This window comes from Onychostruthus taczanowskii, unplaced genomic scaffold (assembly GCF_017590055.1).
Source record: "Onychostruthus taczanowskii isolate IOZ18803 unplaced genomic scaffold, ASM1759005v1 scaffold61, whole genome shotgun sequence".
NCBI lineage: Eukaryota > Metazoa > Chordata > Aves > Passeriformes > Passeridae > Onychostruthus > Onychostruthus taczanowskii.
The window spans coordinates 2,917,222-2,938,182 of record NW_024503790.1 but is presented as its reverse complement, the minus strand read 5'-3'; the positions used below and the strand labels follow the sequence as shown (position 1 = coordinate 2,938,182).

Sequence of the window (20,961 nt, the reverse complement as noted above, 5' to 3'; positions counted from 1 at the left end):
CTGCAGCAGTCATGCCTAAGGATGGCACCTCACTGGACTCTGAAGTTACCCCAGCATCTGGAGGTCTGGTTCTGCATACATCTGAAGTGCATAGTCTGAACTGCAGAAAATTACTGCACAGGAGCCTTTATGATTGCTTATTTTAATGGGAAACAAGTTCATTCTCAATTACTGCATTTTCGTAATGAAATACATGGATACTTTTGCAAATTTAGAATTAAGAAATGTCTGTGTTGTTAATAACTACTGGAAGAACTGCTTCAACTCTATGCTCTGTCTCTTAATTTGTTTAGGAAATATTTCATATGTTTCTCTAGCTTTGAAATATGCTCAAGATATGCAAAAGTTGTAATCTATGTAAGATTTTACAAGTTTGTGTGGTAAATCTGCACATCTAACTGGTATTGCCATGCAAATGTAAACCAAATGATGGAAAGAGTCTTTGTCCTAGAATCTGGAATAATTACTTGGTTTGTAAATGGGCATGATTCAGGATACAGGAAAAGCTCTGCATTCCTGGGTGGCAGCACTGCTTTGTAACATTAGAAGGAAAATATTTCCATGCTTGCATTGTTTTTAGTCTTGCAGAAATATTTGAATACAAAGCATTAGCAAAGTGGCCATAAATTTGATTATAATTTTTTTTTTCTCCAAGGCTGAGGGAGTTCAGCTTAGAGAAATGAGGTTTTCAGTGTGTATATTTGGGCTTTCCCACTCCCATTAAAATGGTAATAGGAAAAACACTCAGAATAATGAGCCTAGAGCCCATGGATGTATCTGCTTAACTTGCAGATTCTTCCACTGTGTTCAGCAAAAGACTTGGTAAATAAAATATTGTAGTGCTGCTTGCATCACAGTTACCTTCATACAGCTGACCCTGTTCTCAACCTTTTACATTGCAGATGTCCAGCAAACATGAATTTACTTGGGTTCTCTTTCTGTGTCATTAACTTGGTCTTTCAGTTAGGGTAAGTAAGTGTATGAACTAAGATTAGCTAATTTTCCTCTTAGGCTAAGTGTTACGAAGGAATTTGCTGGTTTTAGGGAAAAAAAGTTACATTCCAGTTAGCAAAATGCTTTGTTTTTTTGGACATTTCAGTATCTCTTTTCATAAAATCCTCTTTTACCTGCTGCTGGCATTAACTTGGTCTTTCAGTTAGGGTAAGTAAGTGTATGAACTAAGATTAGCTAATTTTCCTCTTAGGCTAAGTGTTACGAAGGAATTTGCTGGTTTTAGGGAAAAAAAGTTGCCTTCCAGTTAGCAAAATGCTTTTTTTTTGGCCATTTCAGTATCTCTTTTCATAAAATCTTCTTTTACCTGCTGCTGAAAGATGAGCTGAGGTACTTTTCTGCTCAGTGTTTCAGGTACACTTGAAACTTTTTGCCTTTTCATTATTTGCAAGCTTTGGTGGTAATTGGGTATCTGCTGCCACTGAGCTCAGCTGAAGCTGAAGGGAATGCATCCTCTCTTCTCTAACATTTAGCATTTTGTTCCCTGGCAGCTGGAGGGTTTGGGGGTTGGGTGTTTTCCTGATGAGAAGGCTGCCAGTTGGCATCTGCTCTATGCCTCGGATCATCTCTCAAGAATAATGTGAGTTTTTTTTCTCTTGATTCTGGTTGTTCTGTGGGCTTGAATGCTTCATTGAGAATGAGTTCTCTTAGGGAATTGAGAAGTATTATATGGCTTAGGAGCAGGAATGCACAACAGGGCATAGATGCTGGAGCCATCAGTGAATACTTGCAGTGATGGGAAATATTTTCATTCAGACTGACGAGCTTCTAACTGAAGAAGAAGCAGAAGAAATGTGGAGAGTGAACAGTCTGGTTTTGTTGCAGTTCTTTGCAAGTTTCTTTCCAAAAGGGGAAGGTGAGGTGCACAGCACTGTACTGTGAGCAGGAGCAAATCCTATCTCAGGAATATGTCCCTCTCAGCAACAGAGAAGGGATGCTTTTGTAGAGAGACAAAGGTTTTACTTTTAGAATGGGTGGAGTCAAACAGAACCATAATGGATACAAATCAGCCTGCACACTTGTACTTAAAGCTGTAAAAGCACACAAGGGAATATGCTTCATCCAATAATTACAAGCCTTGGGCAGCTTGCTGGCCATTTATGTATATGCTTACCATTTGGTATGAAGCCCACAGTGACTGTCAGAGCAAAAAATGGTTACTTAGTCTGATTGTTTGGTTTGTTCTTTCAACAAAAAGATACATCATGATGCAAACCTGAGCAGTGATCCCAAAATGATAAAAAGTACCTGTCTTCCAGCAGCCTGGATGACCCTGAAAGGGTTGGAAAGAGAAGTATGTGACAGAGAAGTAGGAAGGTGTCAACTACAGAAATAATCCCTGGCACTGCATGCATGCTGTCATTCATGTTCTCATACTCTACCTTCAGAAGAGAGGATGTGTTGCTGGGTGAATTAATTAATTGTTGCCCAAAAATTGTAGACAATCTTTCAGCATGTTTAGAACGTGGTCTTGCATGTGGTATGGAAAGAAAGGAAAAATATATAAAATGGGAGCAGGTGTGCCTCTCTGCTGCTCTGCTTTGTCAGCTGACAGCCCAGCTCTGACAACACTCCCTGCTCTGAGCTTCTGTGGATATTCTACAGTTCTTGCAGCATCATCACTTGGCAGGAAATCAAAAGCTTTCTGGGAAGAACAGTAAAAAGGACAGGCTGTCCTTGCTGACACAATTTATCTGGCCTTCAGCCTCTTCCTGCCACTTGAGAGGCATCCAGGGAAGGGCAGGAGCAAGGAGCAGTTTGTGGGAATCCCTGCAGTGGTGCTGCCTCAGACAGTGGCCCAGCTCCTTCCCTCAGCACATGTTCTGTGTGGAAGGCATCACAGGGCAGACCTCACCCTTGTCTTCCAGGAGCATCTGTGGACACTTGGCAGAGCTCTGTGTGCAGAGCAGGCCCAGCCACACAGCCCAGATGGGAGGGAATTGAGCCCAGGTCTATCCTGAGTGCACCCACAGTACATTATTATTTAAGGGACTAGGCAGCATTTCTGGCTTGTATTTCTGTAGCCATGCTTTGGGAAGCAGTGCTAACACACGTGATAGGCTCCAGAACTGAGTCCAGCCTTGGGAAAACCAGGATCCTGTGATTTAGGTAACACAACTTCCATGCTGATGAGGGCTTACTGAGGCTACTCTGGGTGGTGCAGCAGTCAGGGGTTGCAGTGCTCTGTGTCACACTCAGTCTCTGTAGCAGCTCTAGGAGCCTTTCTGCTCTCTACAAGATTGTTCTGTGTGCTAGAAGGCATCACAGATTGAGAGGAAGCTTTTACACTTGGGCTTGTTCGTTTGCTTGACTTCATTCAACAGCTTCTAATTATACCCTTTGTACAACCCTAAATAATTCCTCCCTACATAGGGTTTATGGCCCTCCAAGTCATGTAGATACTTCTGTACTCTTACACTTTAATTCAAGGCCATTCCACGAATGGTAGAGGGAGGAAGAAGAAAAGTTGTCTGAGGATCTCATGCAAGCACTCACATTCTAAAGAGCAGAGTTGGGTCTAGTGAGACTTGTGTAACATTCATAACACTAAAGCCTTCCAGAGCTGATGGAAGTTTCCCAGCAGAACTGGGGACATTTCTGTGCAAATCCTTCTGATTTCTGAATATTGATGGTGTAATTATTTTTACAGCTTACAGTGGGAGCACCTCTGAGCCACAGACAGAACTTGCCTGCAGTTCTGCTGCTGTTGCTTCCTGAAAGCCAGTCCCACTGTATTTACTCATGGAAAATACGGGGTTTGGTGCTGGGCAATACAGCATCATCTTCTGGCTCTAAACCTGGCAACAAGGATAATTTCTGCACTGTAGTTTAGTTGGAATTACTTTGGTTCTTAAAGGCTCTGTTCAGGGCTTTTGCTGCTAGAATTTAGGATTTTCAGAATTTCTGTACTATGAGGAGGCACCTTTGTGTTGAGGTTCTTACAGTTACAACTCTTCTCTAAGCCAGGTGTTTCGTTTCCCTATGCTGTTAAGTTCCATTGAGTTATGCTGTCAGAATGGTCTCTATGTCATTTCAGAAGCACTTCTTAAAGTTGCACGCATTCTACTCTTAAGTGGTGCCAACTCTGGGAGCAGGCTACTTCTGTGCATTGAAATACTTTCAGGTTTGAATGAGTTCTCCTAAGAAACACACTGCTACTCCCACGTACATGCAGCTCTAGTCTCAGACCCAGACCTTCTCCTGTATTATTTTGTGTATGATGTGGAAAAAGCACTCTCACACTGGAGTCACCAGCTAGGCATGGCAGTGACTGGCACACAGGGAGGAAGTAAGCTGCTGCCTCGGGTGGTGATGAGTCTGATCCCTGATGGGCACAGCACATCGTTTGCATTTTTCACAGGAAATCTGCTCTTGGGTGGGAAATTGCAGTCTCTGAGAGAGCTAGCAACAGATGATGCATTTATCTGTGCTGACTTTTCTCGTGACTACATGTGATACACTACTCAGTTGTTCTTCCATGGTGTTTTGCAAAGGAGTACTTTACCTTCCTTTCAATCATGTAGACAGTAAATGAATGCTTGTACTAGGAAATTAGAAATAATGAAGCTCTAAGCTCCTGGATGGGCTCACAGAGCTTTGCTGGCAACTTTCAGATAAATCCCCTGCAGCAAATTTTTTTTCCCTCCCTCATCTTTGGAAAACTACAGAGCATTAACAACTTTAATAATCATTTCAAAAAGAAAGGAAGGGCACTTAGGGTGACATTCTCTGGCTGGTGCCCAGTGATGGTTTTGTCCCAATCACCCGTAATGAGGAGAGCAGATGAAGCCTCCCCTGCCCTGCTCTTGCTGCCCACAGGCATTTCCATGGGTCATGAAGAAGAGTTGGAGGCTTTGGCCTCTCTAGCTTTGGGTCTTGGCCACTTGTGGGTGACTTTGCACAGAGCCTCTCAGGGGAATGTTCAGTCTCATGGAATCCTCCAGGGCTGCAGCCAGGGAGCCTGCCTGCCTCTCGTGCTGCTGGAGAAAGTCAGGGTTCTGCAGCTGTGCTGCACTGGCTGCTCCCTGCAGGAGACTGCCTGGCCCAGCATAAAGCTCAGGTGTTAAATTGTGAACTGAAGTGCTTGTAAAACAGCTGCCTTACTCATCGTGCTGCTCCAGGGCATGCAATAGCATCCCGTCTTATCGTGGAGACTGCTTTTGATCAAGTTGGTCCAATTAAGCTCAGATGACAGCAGAAGTGTGGCCTGCGAGAGGCAGCATGTCCAGAGCACCCTGCAATGGCCTGTGAGGTGTCAGCAGCTGGGAGGCTGAGCAGTCTGCAGCTCTCCTGTGCACTCTGCTGTGTCACCTCCTGCTCAGCTTGGACTGCTGGCCGTGCCTGCTGTCTCTCTTACTGCAGAGGGCTGCTTCTCCGCTGGAAATATTCCCTGTGGAGTGATATGGTCCTTGGCTTTTCCCAGCTGTGTACTGCATCCAGCACTGGCCACGATATGATTGACTGTAGAAGAAAATGTCCTCACATGGTCACCTCACCTTTCACAATATGTATGTTTAGCCTGTTAGCCTTTAACAAAACAATAGCACTAAACCATGTAACTTGAATTCAGGAACTAACCAGTTCATCCTTGCTTCAGGCAAGCCCTTCTTCATCAGAGCCTCATGACAGTTCTCCCTCAGCCTCTGTGTAAAGAGGAGCTTACTGATACTCACCTTGCTGGCATCCATTTTTAAAGGTGTCTCAGGTGGGGCTGTCTGTCCCCGTGGCTTTTAATGAAGCAGTCACTTTCATTCATTGGTTTTTTCACCATGATGAGAAGTTACTCTGAAAAGACAACGCTTCCTCCCACTAGCAATTGAATCCCATGAGCAACAGAATGTGTCAGGGTGTGTAATCTCACCTCTGCCCTGTGTTACTGGTGGCCTCTGCACTGCCACGTGCCTGTTGCTGTGCTGGTGCTGTGTAGATTCTGCATCACAGCAGCCCAGTCCCAATTCCAACTGCTGAAGCTCTAAGTGCTGGGGTGTGCAACTGAGGTGCAGGAAAACTTTTCTTGAATAACTTCTCAACATGACGTGGGGCCAGTGAAATCACCAAGTGCAGCCTCATATGGTTCTTTCCTCTGGACCTTGCTTAACAGCCAGTAGATGCCAGTTCAGGCATTGCAAGGCTATCCTGGCAGAGTAACCTGTCAGAGGCCACTTGCTATTCACTGGTGTCTCCCTTGGTGGCACCTTGCCCTGGAGCAGCTGGACTCAACGTGGCATGAGCTGATGTGGTCCTTTGTGTGAACTTCCTTGAAGCTGATGAGTTCTTGGAGAGCCTGACACCTCACCACTGCAAAGTTTACAGGGTTGGTTGTGTGTTCCAGTTGCCTTCCACAGGGCACCCAGTAGTGCTGACCCAATCCTTGAAGTGGTTGTGAAAAGAATAAACACATTAACAAAGGTAAAATAAATATTATAGGTAACAGGAATGTGTTTCTTGGTCACCTGGGTCGGTGGTGGGCAGGGGAAGCTCTTCTGTGTCAGGCCTGATGACCCCATGCTTGATCCAGAGACCTGGTGCATGGAGTGCCTCTTAGTATGTTATGAGAGCTCAGTGTGATTAGTAATTAGCATCCTTAAGCAGATTCAGGGTGGGTATGGTGGGATTATCTGGCATGGTTTTCCTTCTGGTGTTTCATGGCAGTGTATTTGCACTTTTCTAACTTTGTGCCTTTCACATGTTAATAATGTGTGGATGGCAGTTTTAATCTTCAGAAAGAAGCATCTCTTCCTCTGAATCACTTTGTAAGGAAATGAATAGCAGTCATGGTTCCCATGTTTCAGTGGCATGCCACTTAAAATTTGGAATACCTAACACCTTTTCCAAAATTAACCACAACTGGGATCAAGGTGCACACCAATATATAAATAATATAGCAACAGTATATGAGCAATCACGGGTGTGGCTTCCATGTATGATTCAGACAAAATAATGAGCTCTGTGGATGAAAATAGGCATTTGGGTGGGGATTATGCAAGGCCTGAATTACGATGCAGGATGGGTGGGGGTAACACCTCTTTCAGTTTACAAATGCTAATCACAAGCTCAGCAGCCAGAAATTTCTGCAGTGCTATTTAACGAATATTAATAAGTATAATTAAACGTTGTGTGCTAGATTTTCAGTGCCAGGAAGCTGTGTGAAACAGAACATTTGCTGTATGTTTTCAGTTTTAAATGAATACACACTGTTCTGAAAAGCAAGCTGACAGGAAATGGTAAGATTAGCCTACTTCACAAACAAAAGTTTACCCTAGGAACATTGAGTACACCCAAAGAAAATCAATAGGTTACCTAACTGCAGAGTGCCTACAAGCAGATAAAATGAGGGTTTACCTTCATCTCCAATTTCCTTCTTGACATAATCCACTGAGTATGTATTTAACATACAGCTTGTAATATTAAAAGTGTTTATAAGGGCCACAGTCTGTAATCATGAGTTTGAAGGCTGGGAATTCCACCATGACTGATCTGGCCATCATCTTAACCCTGAATTCTTGACAAGACTTGGTTTGAACACCATCAGCAACTACTCTGCTGTAGTAACTGCCCTTGCAAAATTGGTGTCTTTGTCCTGGACTAGAAGAATGCTTTCTTTATTCATGTCAAACTTAACACTTCACTCAGACTGTTTAAAAACAAAATCAAGGCTGCAGCAGGAGCACATGTGATGTTGCTGGGTGTTCCTCTGCAGTTTCAGGATGGTAGTAATTGTGCCTGCTGCAGTCTGGGAGTGAATGGAAAACTCTTAATGACAGCAACAACAATCAGTGCATTTAAATGACTGCAGATTTTAATGATGTCGTCAATCAGCATACTTCCGAATCAGGTTTACTTTCTGGTTTATCTCTTGTGATGCAAAAGAAGCTGATGATCAGCTACAGCTCTGTGTTATTTACTGACTTTATCTGTTTAACAGCAAGTTAATATGGTGAAGTTTAGCTAATGGGTTTTTCAAGTCACCTAGTACTAGCACTGCCTCTTCTTTTCAGGAAAAAGTGAGGCAAACATCCTTTCCTTTAGGTACCAGCCGGACTCAGCTCCTCTGGGTTGATTTGCCAGTCAAACTCACCAAGTAAAGGGTGTTCTGCAAACAGGGTGAATATGACAGATGCCTTTTGCTGCCAGTTGTTACTCACTGAGCTTTTGCTTGTGCTGTGAATGGTTTTGATCCTGGGGGAGAGGGCACCCAGCACCCTCCTCCCATTCTCACCAGCCTTGCTGCCAGACACATCCCAAGGATCCTGGGCTCACCGTAGGGCTGTGCTGGATCCAGTATTGTGGTACACCCCCTTTGCCCCGGCACAGCTGCTGCCTCCTGCCACCAAGGAGTCCTCCCTGGCGTGGCTGGGTGGTCACAACAGGAATCCTGAGGCAAGGAGAGTGCTGAGGGCAGGGGAGCAGTGTGGGCAACCTGCTCGTGCAGTCAGGGGGCCTTTCCACACACACACCTCTTCTTTCCCTGCTTTAACACAAATTCCTGGACCCTCCAAACTTCAGTTTATCAAGTTGTAACTGCTTTGAAGTGTGATTATTCCAGTCAAATCTAGCTCTCAGAGGCAAGCTGTCAGGCCTTGCTCAAGTGAGTCCAAAGTCTAAATATTCAAACATGTGATCAGGCTGTTGCAAAAGCATGTTGTGTCCTGACAAGTCTTATCATGTGCCAGGGGATGAGCAGAGAAATGTCTTCTGGCCAGAACTTGCAAAGCTTCCCCCACAGCTCTACAGCCTTAATTACTCACTTGGAAAACGAAATAGTTTTTGGATCATGCAGCCTGATTCCCAAAGCACAGGAATCTGGTGTCTAAGAATACGTGCAAGGCTTCCACCTGCTTTTGTCAGTGACCCCTTCACAAAAAGAACCACTGAATTGTGGACCAAGTCGTCAGTGAGATCTCTTTACTACAGAATTTTAAAGACAAAACAGTCAGGTTCGTTTTAGACTGTAAGGCCTGTTAGTTACTTTCCTTGTACTCAAGAAGCATGTGAGCTCTGTAACCTGTTTGAATGTCTTGCTCATGGCCAAGCAGTTCCTTGCTTGATTTCTGAAATGTTAACTTCTTAACATTGTGCTGTAATTCAGCTGACACAGCTCAAAGTAGAAAAGTTAACATCACTATAGTGACTTTTTTTTTTTTAAATACTCAGGGCTGTGTGGCCAATACCAATACCCTCAGCAAAGCAGTATGCAATTTTTTTCCCCTAGGAGAAAAACACATGGTTAGGTTAAATGTTTCTTAAATGTTTCAGGAATTTCAGAAAAGGTTATGTAAGACCATTCAAAATCACAAGTTTTATAATGGTTTTAAGTTTTTCAGCACTATAAATATGATAATAGCTTGTACACAGAAGCAGCTCAAGTAAAAAAACTGCTGCTACATTAGCTGTTTTTTAGGGCACCTCTACTGCTAACAGCAGTGAAAATACATGCTGGAATGCAGGGCTGGAGGTAGTGTAACAAATACCCTATTTTATACCAGATATGTTTAAGGAAAAAATGTGGAGGATGGGGAATGGAGTGGGACCCAGAGGCAAAGGCCAGGAGAGATTTGTAGGGCAGTTACTTGGGTTTAGAGGGAGTTCTACTGGAATGACAACTCCTGAGTCTGTGCCAGCTCTAACAGTCTGTGAGGGAGAGCTGCAGCTTGGCAGGGTCAATCTGTTTGCTGCAGCAGTGTGGTGGAACTCAGAGTTTACATTATTTTGGGGTCCTAGAGCTGCAGCCTTCCCCTTAAATACAAGCACTTTTAAGCATAGATTTGACCTTTTCATCTTATGAAAATCCAGGGGTGGAGGGAAAGCAGAGCTTTCAGTAGGCTGAATATGAGTTGAAAGCCTTGCACAGGATTAGGTAACTTGTTTATGTTTTGAAGCCTATCATCTGCATGGGCTCTTACTGCTATGGCACAGCAGTAGGTGTTCCAGCACCTTCCTAAATAAATCTCAGCAACCCTCCAAGGTGTAAGAGCCAAGGGATTGGGCATTACTGAAAAACTGCATCTGACATTTTTCACAATTTCAGTACAATTCCAAGGCTGGTACCCTTGGATTCACAATTTCTTTCCCCTCTTAATCATGCTGTTTTTTACCAGGTGAGAAATTGAAGACAGGAACACTACTGCCCTTTCCTTTCTGTACACTGGTGGCTAATGTGCTATAGGTGACTCTAGAAAAAACCAAAATCATTAATAATGTTAGGCCAGATAACTTAATCTTACAGGATGTTTTATTGTCAGCACAAAACTATAGAGACCATGCTACCAGTTAGGGTGGAATTAAAATTAATGGTGTGCAATGTGACTTATTGAACACTTCTGCAGAAATCTTGGTACAGGATGTTTTATTGTCAGCACAAAACTATAGAGACCATGCTACCAGTTAGTAGGGTGGAATTGAAATTAATGGTGTGCAATGTGACTTACTGAACACTTCTGCAGAAATCTTGAATTAAATGCAAGCTGAATTCAACATCTGTTGCACATTTAACATTACCAACTTTGAACTTTCCAGTAAATGCAGAACTAAAATGCAATTGCATGCACTATTCAATAAAACAAAAAACCAAAATGTATCATAAATAAGTATTTTATAACTTTATTAAACTCAAGACATGACAATATTCAAAATACAAAGTGAATTATTTTTTATTCAATACTGTACACAATGCAGAAATATCAGTGCATTTCTATAGCATGTATTTCACCTTCATTTAGTTTGTACTAAAACAAATAAAAAGTAAGCTTAAAATAGCTCAAACATCTCATTCAGCAGTTTAAACTGTAAACACCTTGTTTACTTCTGTTAGGAGGAACACATTCATCTTCTGCACCCCTGTTAATGAGCACCCTTTCTCTTGTGCTTATCTGTGAGAGGATAAATGTAACCAAACTGAGCACAAGAAACTGCTAAGGTGGCACCTCAGTGAACTTCAGTGAATGGCTGAGGCACAGTGAGGAAAAACAGCAAGAAGCAGCATCTGAAGCAGCAAGAGATGGGACTGACACTGTTCATAAATGGAATCATGTTTTTTCCTCACACCCCTCTCCTCCTCCCCTAAAATACTGAACAGAAACCAGAACACAAGACCAGCTTGTGCTGTGTTTCTGTATTTAATACAGTCATAATTTCTGACTCTAGGTGAGCACAAAGTTGTTACTGCCTACCTAATAGCAACCCTGTGGCTGCTCAGGACACATTCACACATTTCTAGGATCCAGCAGGAAAAGAGCAGCAGCAGAGGCTTAGCAATAGCTGGTCCAAGTCTCTTCTAGGAAAAACTGCAAAATTGAGCCAAGTGTGTCTAGCAACTGAATTCACAAAATCTAACTCACTTTAAAAGTCTATTAGCATCAAATTAATTTGTAAGATAGATTAATCTTTCAAAATGCACTTCCAATATGCCTGCCAAGTCTTGAAGTGGGTATCATATCTCACATTTACCTTGTTATAAGACATATCCTAGTAAAAGAGGACAGTCTGTTCTCAGTAGAGTTACTGTGTAAAAGAAATTTTGGAAAATAGCTATTACAAAAACTGTACTGCATTACTTGGTCTGTTGTCTGCTTTGTTAAGAGACTCTTAAGCAAAGATCAATTTTAAAAATTTTTTTTAAATAATGCTGACTACCAAACATGTTCATCTGGGTAGCATACAACTGGCCAACTGTGACTACTATCCCTCCATGTTTCTGCAGAATCTTTGTAGGTTTTCAGCTTACATACCAAGACAAGAAAAGTCTTAAGAAACATATCGAATATATGCAGCATAAGAGGACTTTACCATCCACTTGTCAGTTCTCAGAGGACAAACTGCTCCTACTTCATTATCTGTGAACCATAAGAACTTTGTAACATGATAAAGTTCAGCTCCATCCCAAGCAACTGAGCTGAGCCTGTGCTCCCAGACACTACGGGGAAACCACGTAGGACAGGTGTTTTCGTTTCAGGGGACCACCTATGTCCATTCTGGGCTTTGAGTCCAGTTTTATTGGGGCTGAGGTGGCTGTGCAGTCACCAGACCAGGACTGAACCTCAGTGTTAGAGCTCCTCTCCTCTGCTTCTCTGAAGAATTTCTCATACTTGTCCAAATATGGAGGTCTCTCTGGTAGCAGATAGTAGTGTGTTGAACTGGCCTTCTTACCATTTTCAATAATTGGAAGAATGCAAGGGACCCTGTTGGAAGATCCTTCACTGTTTTGTCTTTGTAGAGCTTTGCTGCTGACATACTTAGGATCAGGTGCAAAGCTCTGGGTGGGGGGCATAACCCCATTGAGGTATGATGGGAGGCTTTTGGGGCTGGGGGTGCGGGAATTGCTGCGTGACAAAGGCTCTCGAGGGGGCACTTTGGGAGGCCTGTCTTCATCACTGTACGCACTGGAAGCAACTTCTGCTGACCACCTCCTGTAGTCTGGCTTGAGAGCCCGTGGGGGTATAGGAACCCTTGGTGGAATCTCTGGTTTATCATCATCAGAAGTTGGAGATGCCCTGTTGTTTAAGTGTCCAGTTAGTCTCACTATGGGTTTATTGAGAGATCCAGCTGGCCCGGAATGGGACCTTCGCAGGCGTCGATGCAGCTGCTGTGGGGGAGGATAAATACTGGATATGTACACATTTAGGCTTTGTGTAGGGTTGGCATCTTCTGGTTTTGGTCCTGTTGGAGCATCGAAATAGGCATAGTTGATTTGTCCACAGCCCCTAAAGCTCCGACGGCTTGGAGCGCTGGATTTAAAAGGAGGAAGTTCATAATCTTCTAACAAAAAGTCAGTGTCTGAGCTAGTCAGGAATTCTACCTCTTTGTCAACCTCATCTGGAGTGAAGTCTTCAGATATAGGCAGAGGGGGTAGTGGCCTGCAGCTGCGGTCATTAGCAGATGCAGACAGAAATGGAATTGGTCCATTTTTTATTGGCATGTGAGGAGGTGTTTCTTCAGAAACACAGCCCATGGTTAATGACAGTTTACTAAAGCCAGGAACCAGATGGTCGTCGTACCTTGAAATTGGCTGTTCATTTTTGGGACTTAAAGGAGGTGCACTGGATTTCTGAGATGGGACTTGGATGCAGCTTCCAGCAACGTGGTCATTCATGGAAGGCTGGTTGGAAGAGTGCCCTAAAAAGGTGAGAAATCCTTAGAGACACTTTTCTAAGTAACACTCCAGCACATCACTCTGTCACTGCATATTTAATTCCTTCTAATGCAACAGTAAGTAATGTCTGCTTAATGTCTCCAGGTAGTGAAATGCAGGTATTAGAGATCATGTCTGGTCATGGATTTAGGCATTAGTTAATACAGTAGCAGATTATCTTATTGTTTTAGACCAGTGCTCCAGTTAAGAGGTAGTTCAAGAGACCCCAAGCATAAACCAGAGAGCTACAAAGATCCCAGCATAAGACTACAACAGAACAAGTGCTTTTTTTACCAAATATTTTTTCCATCAAAAGTGTAATGGCAACTCGGAGGCCTCCTGTACAAGGCGAATGGGAGGGGTGTGTGTTTTTGTTTGACTCCATCCGTGTGTTATTTAGAAGCGGTTTTGTCGGTTTCCTGAGCTGCCGGCAGGGAGCGCCGGTGCCAGCGGGGCCCGCAGGGTTCTCCCGAGACAAATCCCTGACATTTCCTGCCGCGGCTGCGGCAACTCGTACTCACCGATGGATGGCAAATGCTGCTCGGTCGATGGGTTTAAATTATATGTCACTGCTATAGGGTCCACATTGAAGAAAGTACTAAAAAAAAAAAAAGAAAAAAAAAGCCTTCACTGTAAATGAACCATAGGTCTGTACTGGCACAAGTGTTCGTAACACCCATTTCATAGACTTGAAGACGCAATAGATAAATTTTAGCCTCACTCACTTTTCAAATCCACTGTGGGTACCCCAGCAGGTTTTCAGACTGCCCATGCCTTGACTGGTGTGAAGAAATCCGGTTTTTAAGGGGACTCTCATCTCCTGAGCAGCAACTCCTGCAGTTGACATCGTGCCGTGTTCTCTGAGGATGCCTCACAACCCTTGATATTCAGGACTTGGCAGGTTTCCTGCAGTTTTCATTCCCTTCAAGAGGGAGAACACAAATATCAGAAATGCAAACGTGATGTTGTTCCATGCCTCATCTGAAATTTCAGTATTCAAGGAATTAAATAGCTCTGTAGAAAGGCCTCCTGTCCTAATACTTGCCAACTGGAAAACTTGACCAAGCTTCTTGAGTCTGATTGCAAAATTAAAGTACAAAACAGGTAAGTTATCTTAAAGAACTACACCACATAGAAAAAAAGGAAAAATATGCTAAGGTATTGATATATGGCAGTTGTGTATCCCACAACTTCAGTTCTTGAACATAAACTACTAGTTACTCATGCAAAAAAAAGGTTTTAAAAAAGTTTTCTAGAACAATCTAAACTTCCAGTAGCTGCCTTCAGTTCTATCTTTTTGCTAAAGATTTTAGCTTCCAGTGTAACCAATGTGTAACAGCCTGCTCTGCTCTTAAGTATTATCTTCCACAGCCTTTGCCCTAATAAACAGAATTATTGACTACTTGAATTAGAATTCTAAAACTTCTTTTACATAAAACAGTAACTATTTTTAACTAACTTAAACATTAAGATACTTTAAAACAGCCTCAAGCCTTCTAGCGATTTCAAACAAATTGAAAATCCAGTGATTTGAAATAATCTCAGCTGAAACTGCTGTGCTGCATTCAAATCTATGTCGAATGTGTGAAGAATGCTTTATCTGGCCCATTTATGGCAGAAAAAATATGTTGGCAATTGCTTTATATTGAGTAAGTAATCAGTCTACAGAACAAATTGACTCACAGGACTTTGTTTAAGAAATTCATCAGGGAGGGGAAGGGGAAATGTAAAATTAGTCAGCATTCTGAAGGCAGGAGAAATTAAGTCCAAGACTATAAAAAATATGTTCTCTGGGTCTCTGCCTTCATCTACACAAATATCCTACATTCAGCAAGTGCAATGTGGTCTGTTTAAAAAAACATGAAAAATCTACCAAACCAAACCCCAAGCAAAACAGTTTAATTTGTATCTCTCTTGAGAATCAATACTATGAACATATAATATTAATGTGAGTTTGTCCACTCCCTCCACCAAAAGATTCCATCTAAAGAAAAATCAACCAACAACTGAGGGCTGGCTGTATCAGGGCTCAGCAAACAAGGCAAGAAAAGCCCTTCACAGTGTGGTACTGCAAGAAAATGTGGTACAGACACAGGTAGTAGCTTTTCTCATGGTAAATCTGCCCAAAACCAAGCATTCTCTGCAGATGTGTAATCTTCCTTTTCCTTTAGGAGAAAAGATCTTTGTCTGCAGTGTGAGGGATGGGCAAACTGCTAAGCAGGACTTAGGACAGTAAAGCAGGTTTAATTAGCAATCCAGCATCACTATTTGCAATTTCTGAACAATTGTGTGAGAAAGAGCACAGCAGAGTTGTTCTTTCTGTTTTGAATTGGGCCAGTATTGATCATCTTAAGAAAACAAGTAGCTTCTGTATGTCTATGGTGTGAGACCTAATCCCATTCTCTTCAGGAGCGTGATGGTTTTCTCAGTCCTGACTGTCTGCATCAACAGAAGTGGGACTGTTTTACTCACTGCCAGATACCAAATATATTTTAGGCAGGCATTTCAGAATAACTCTAGCCAGGAGACCTTACCAGAAGTGAATGAGGGCCAAACCAGTGTTCTATGTATTGCAGCACAGACTGCTTCATTCAGCCCTCCTGATTTTAGTAAAGACCATCCTCTATCCTCCATTCTCTAACCTCCTTATAAAGCTAGCTTAACCCTGGAAATTTTTGCATAACACAGTTCAGTTGGACCCTTCCCACTAACAGGAACTGCAGATATTTCATAGCAAAATTAAATAAAAACACAGAGCCCCAGGAAGCAATAACACAGTCCTGTAAGTGCAAGCAGAACCACTCTCTTCAGGGGAGCAAACACTAGAGATACCCATTTGTCAAAATGACTTAAGCATTTATTAATGACTTAAGGATACAGTACACATATAGCACCAATTATAAAATTACTTCATATCAACGTAATTTCCAAATAAAGCATCCATCTTATCAGCTCACACTGTGTTGAACAGGGATTTTTTTTTGTGCCTCACAGATCCTATCCTATTAGCAACAAATCTACAAAAGAAAGAAAATTAATTAAGACAGCTTAAGACTAATGCCTACTATCCATTTCAATATTTCTGAAGTCAAATGCAAGTCACAAATTAAAAAAATGCTGGTATAGAACACTGATTAGTCAGCAAATGATTGCACTCCACCTCAGTGTGTGTACAAGATCTGACAGGATCATGAGACATTGATTATGATATAAAATATGAGGGGGGGACAACTGCTGTAGTTTGAGAGCACATGTAACCTGCTAGCTGTGATAACACACAACCCTTGCAGGGCTTGTTGAGCCCAACCTCCACCAAATCCCACGCCTAAACCACTACTAGTAATTACTGTGTCAGCTTTCTGAATGCTGTCTAAATCTCAGCTCTCAAGACTGATAGTTGCACAATCACTCTCTGAAATCTCTCTGGAATGCTAAACTCAACATCTGAAACAGACTTAAATATTTACATACTCTAGGAAAAGGTAATTTTCACTTGTCTCAGTCTTGATTTTTTAAAAATAAAGCGCAATTTATATAGCCATAAAGCTTGCCTCATTTATCAATGACCTCTTTGCGAATTCACAGGTGATCTGCCTTGACATTTCAGAGTTATGAAACTGTCCTCTGTGCCTTGAGCTAGGATATCAAGAGAGGTAGTGCTTTCACTAAACCACACAGTTACTTTTTCAGTGGAGTCTAGAGAAATGGTGCTTCTATTTTAAAACATGCATAAGCTTGTTTGAAGACAGTATCTTAAGAGGGAGACATGAGAGCAGTAATTGAATACAAATTTTGTATTTTAGACAGCATGCTCTTACTAAAGCTGAGTAGTATATATTATATTCTAGAGGTTGGCATTAAAAAAATACAAAAGTCAGCCATGAAAATATAAACATCAACAGTTTTCACTGTTAACTGCTGTCCCAATTTTGCCTCCTTGTAAGTTTAAGGATCTAAACTTAGCCATAAATAACATCAAACTATATTTGCTAAAGAAATGGACACTGCACAGTCATGAAGCATTCCTGATCTCCCATTTGTGTGCTGCTCATTTGCACAGAACGGGCTTTCAGTTACTCTGCTTGTCTGACCTACTTATGCAGTTTATGGCATTTAGGAAGATCGAAGCACTTTTGAAGATAGTTTGTGTTATCCAAGAGAAATGGAGTACAAACTAAAAGTATGGCTGGTAATTTCTACAGGGCATTTACAAGCCAAGGCAATTGGAAGATTTGCTGGTGCATTAGGAAGCTGCTGACACCCTTCCCTGTAAGGCATGGTAACAGTGCAAAGGAGGTGCTTGTAATCACCCAGCTCTGCTTGTATTAACAAATCTCAATAACAACAAGTATTGGGGAGGAGACTGATTTCTAATTTTTTTTTTTTTTACAAAGCCAAATATACCTTCAGACTTCAACAGGAGGGCTATGTGTAAGCCAAAAAAGTCAAAGGTCCATAAACAGCAGTGTATCTACACAGTGAGAACTGTGGACAGATTTTTGTGGTAAGTTGAATTATGGCAAATACCCCAAATACACTGTTTTCATACAGATACATATTAATAAATACTTGTGTTATAACAACAGTAACCCTCTGTTCAGAAACTAAGAAGCATTTGCATATATATTTAGCTCAACCTATTACCTATCACCGATCCCACACAGAATCTTATTACTCTGTTCCCTGTTCTCCCAGCCCCAACACAACCAAGTATTTGAGGCAAGTTCAGCTCATAACAAAGAAAACCTTTCTGCTACACACGGTAGACCAAAGCAGGCTCTAAATGTTTCACTTAATGGGAATGGAACACAGCAACTTGCTGTACAGATTCTGAATGCCAGTACAAACTTTCGACAGGTTGTATAAAGGCAGCACTCTTGACAAGGAGCTTATAACACTTCTTGTAAGAAATGGGAGAGAGGGCAAAAATAAGACCTGCTTCCCCCTTTTGGGAGGGGAAGAAACGTGTCTACCTTAAATCCACAACCTATTTTTGCTCACCTTGCCACCACATTATCTTTAACAAATCTCAGAAGCAATTCACAGGAGGAGGGGCACATTTTTGCACTACAAGTCATCTACTCCAGCTAGCTGTTCCTTATTTGACAATGTGATGTAATTTCCTTTTTCTCCTCTGACTTTCTATTTAACGTAAGTACCTGAGATAGAGCCACCCCTTTTCATGTATAAGTATTTCAGACTTCCAAGTATTGGACTTTAAAAATCTAAGTGCTGTTAATATACTTTCTAGAACTCCAAATACTTTTTAAAAATATGAAAAATTCTGTTTCTCTAGTTCTTATCCTTGAAGTACTTCTGTCTTTGCAGCTAGATGAATGCTGAGTGACCAGCATAGCAGAAACAGCCTCATGAGAAGGTTAGTTTAAATCTATTCACTCAATAAATAATTAAATCTTCTTTACTATACACCAAACCAACACAGTACAGTTCAGTGTTCCTGAGTCACAGGCCAAAGCATGCTCAGATACAGGCCACAGAAGGTATTTCCATTTACAGGAATTATATTCTTTACAGTTATTGTATAAATGAATTACATTCTTAACTTTGAGGTATTTTTCTACGCATTCTGCCAACCAGAAATGGACCACTCTGTGGTAAAGAATTAAAGACTCTGATCACTAAACAGTCAAATCATGGGTGCTTGCAAATAAAACTAATCCTGTGGGTATACAACAGACCAATCACCTGAACAGCAGACAAACTCTGTATTTAGATTGTAACAGTCAGCTGTTTGGAATATATTCCAAGAACCACAGTTCACCAAGGAGTTTAAGTTCAGTTAAAATTTGGGCTACCATTTCACAGTCCTACAGAACAAATGGGAGTAACCTTTAAATTGCCAGTAGAAAACTAATAATTAAATAGCAAGACAATTGCCTTGCCTCTGCTTGTCAGATTTCAGATGCATGCTTAAGGTATGGTACTTCACCCTCCTGAAAATTTTAATGTGAATATAGACAGCTTACATTCAGGAAATAAAAATTCTTTCTAGCTGACTCAGACTCATAACCATAGTGTTAGACACACTGTGATAAGTTTTAATTCTCTTTTCTACTACAGAGAAATGGAACTGTTTTTTTCTGAAATAAGTCCTGTACTGGAGAGCATGGCAGACACAGGGCTTCACCAAGAACATATGCCCACCAACTCAACAGGTAGGTTTGTATTAAAAAAAATTCAGAAAATTATCCCATATAGGTAGATTACTAAGGGAAGACAGCTGAGCTTGTGCATAAAGTAAATTGAGTGAATAATACAGACGAATTGAGCAGTTTAACAGCTAATAAGTGCAATTTACAAATGCATTTGTGATGCAGAGGCATCATTCACCTGCCACCCCAGTACAACAAAGATCCAGGTATTCCCAAAAGGACCAAAGACACCTTGCCCCCAGAGCCTCTCCCATCCAGTTACTATGTAAAGAGGTACTGTTATCTTTGGATATCAGGCACGGTACATTTTTTGCTTATTCAGAATGCTGCAGAGGGCCCTCGGTCGGTGCTGCAGTGACAGCACTGAGCTCCCTCTCGAGCCCCGGCCTGCTCGCTCCGCTGTCAGTGCTGAAGGATACAGCGATGTCTCCAGATTTAACCACCACAGACTGGCTATTTTAGAAAATCGAGCATAAGTGCGTAATGAGGTATTAAGTCACAAAGAAATGTTTATTCTAAATTAAGCCAGCCTAAATTAGAGTGCGAAGCGCAGAGCCTGAGCCCACAGTGCGGTCTCTTGTTTACTCACGGGAGCGAGAGGAGCAGCTCGGAAGGAGGGAGAGAGCACAGATACTGTTTCGGGTCAGGAAGAAAACGCGTGGCACGCCACGTTGATTTTCAAGAATGTAGCTGCGGGCTCCGCTGACCCCGGGCGGGTCCCGTCCCCCTCACAGGGATTCCGGCCGCAGCGAGCGGGGCGAATGTGGCACCGGGATCGCCCGGGGGGAGCGGAGCCGCAGCGGCCCCGGCCCTGCTGCCCCCCGCCCCCTCAGCACAGCAGCACCCAGCGCGCTCCCGGCTCCTCCCGGCCGCCGCCGCCGGCCCTCACGCCCGCCGGCGGGAACCACGCCGCGGCTCCGAGCCCCGCGCTCGGCCAGCTCGCGCGCCCGCCCGTGAAGGTGCTGTGGCGGCTTCCGGTTCCGCCGGGCGCGGGGGCCGCGGCGCTTCCCGGCGGGGGCCTGGGCGCAGGCGGTGCCGCTGCCGCTGCTCCGCGCCCGCCGGCGGGAACGGTCCCCGGGGCACCCTCTGGGCAATGCCGCCTCCGCCTTGGCACCCCTTCCGCCCCGGCCTGCGGGACCGGCCGCCTCCGGGCTCGGGGGGAGCGGTGTTTGCCAGGCGGGGGTGAAGAAGCGCGGCGAGCTGAGGAGCTGGCGCTCACAGCGGCGGGCAGGCAGCGCCCGCCCGGGGATGCTGAGGCGGTGCCGCTCGGTTCTCCGGCTCTCGCTGTCCTGCCCGGGCCCTCTGGCTTGCCCTGGCCGCTGTGCTGGTCCCTCAGGGGGCTCCCTGCTGCTGCTCCCCTCCTCCCGTCCCCGCGCTCCGTTTCCTGGGGCGGCGGTCACTCGTTCCGTTCCCTCCGGCCGATCGTCGTCCTGTCCCCGCCGCTGCCAGGGCACCGCACTGCCCCTCTCTGCGGGGAGTTTCCCTCCGCCTTCCCCGGGCTCGGAGCCGTCCCCGCGGGCAGCAGGGAGCGCTCGCTCTCCCGGCCCGGTCCCGAGCGAGCGGGCGCGGGGCCCGGGCCAGGAGGAGGCGGCGGCCGTGGCTCCCCGTGTTTCCTTTCTCCCCGTGTTTCCTTTCTCCCCGTGTTTCTCC

At 43.6% G+C, this 20,961-nt stretch overlaps 1 protein-coding gene across 1 annotated transcript; it reads right to left on the bottom strand.

Moving 5' to 3' along the window:
• Window positions 1–10,595: 10,595 nt before the first annotated feature.
• Window positions 10,596–20,253, bottom strand: ERRFI1 (ERBB receptor feedback inhibitor 1). Its single transcript, XM_041419569.1, has 4 exons — window positions 19,901–20,253; window positions 13,864–14,060; window positions 13,660–13,736; window positions 10,596–13,122 (listed from the first exon to the last, which is right to left on the bottom strand). The coding sequence occupies exons 2-4, from the start codon at window positions 13,983–13,985 to the stop codon at window positions 11,924–11,926; spliced, it is 1,398 nt and encodes a 465-aa protein (XP_041275503.1). The 5' UTR covers window positions 13,986–14,060; window positions 19,901–20,253; the 3' UTR covers window positions 10,596–11,923.
• Window positions 20,254–20,961: the final 708 nt, after the last annotated feature.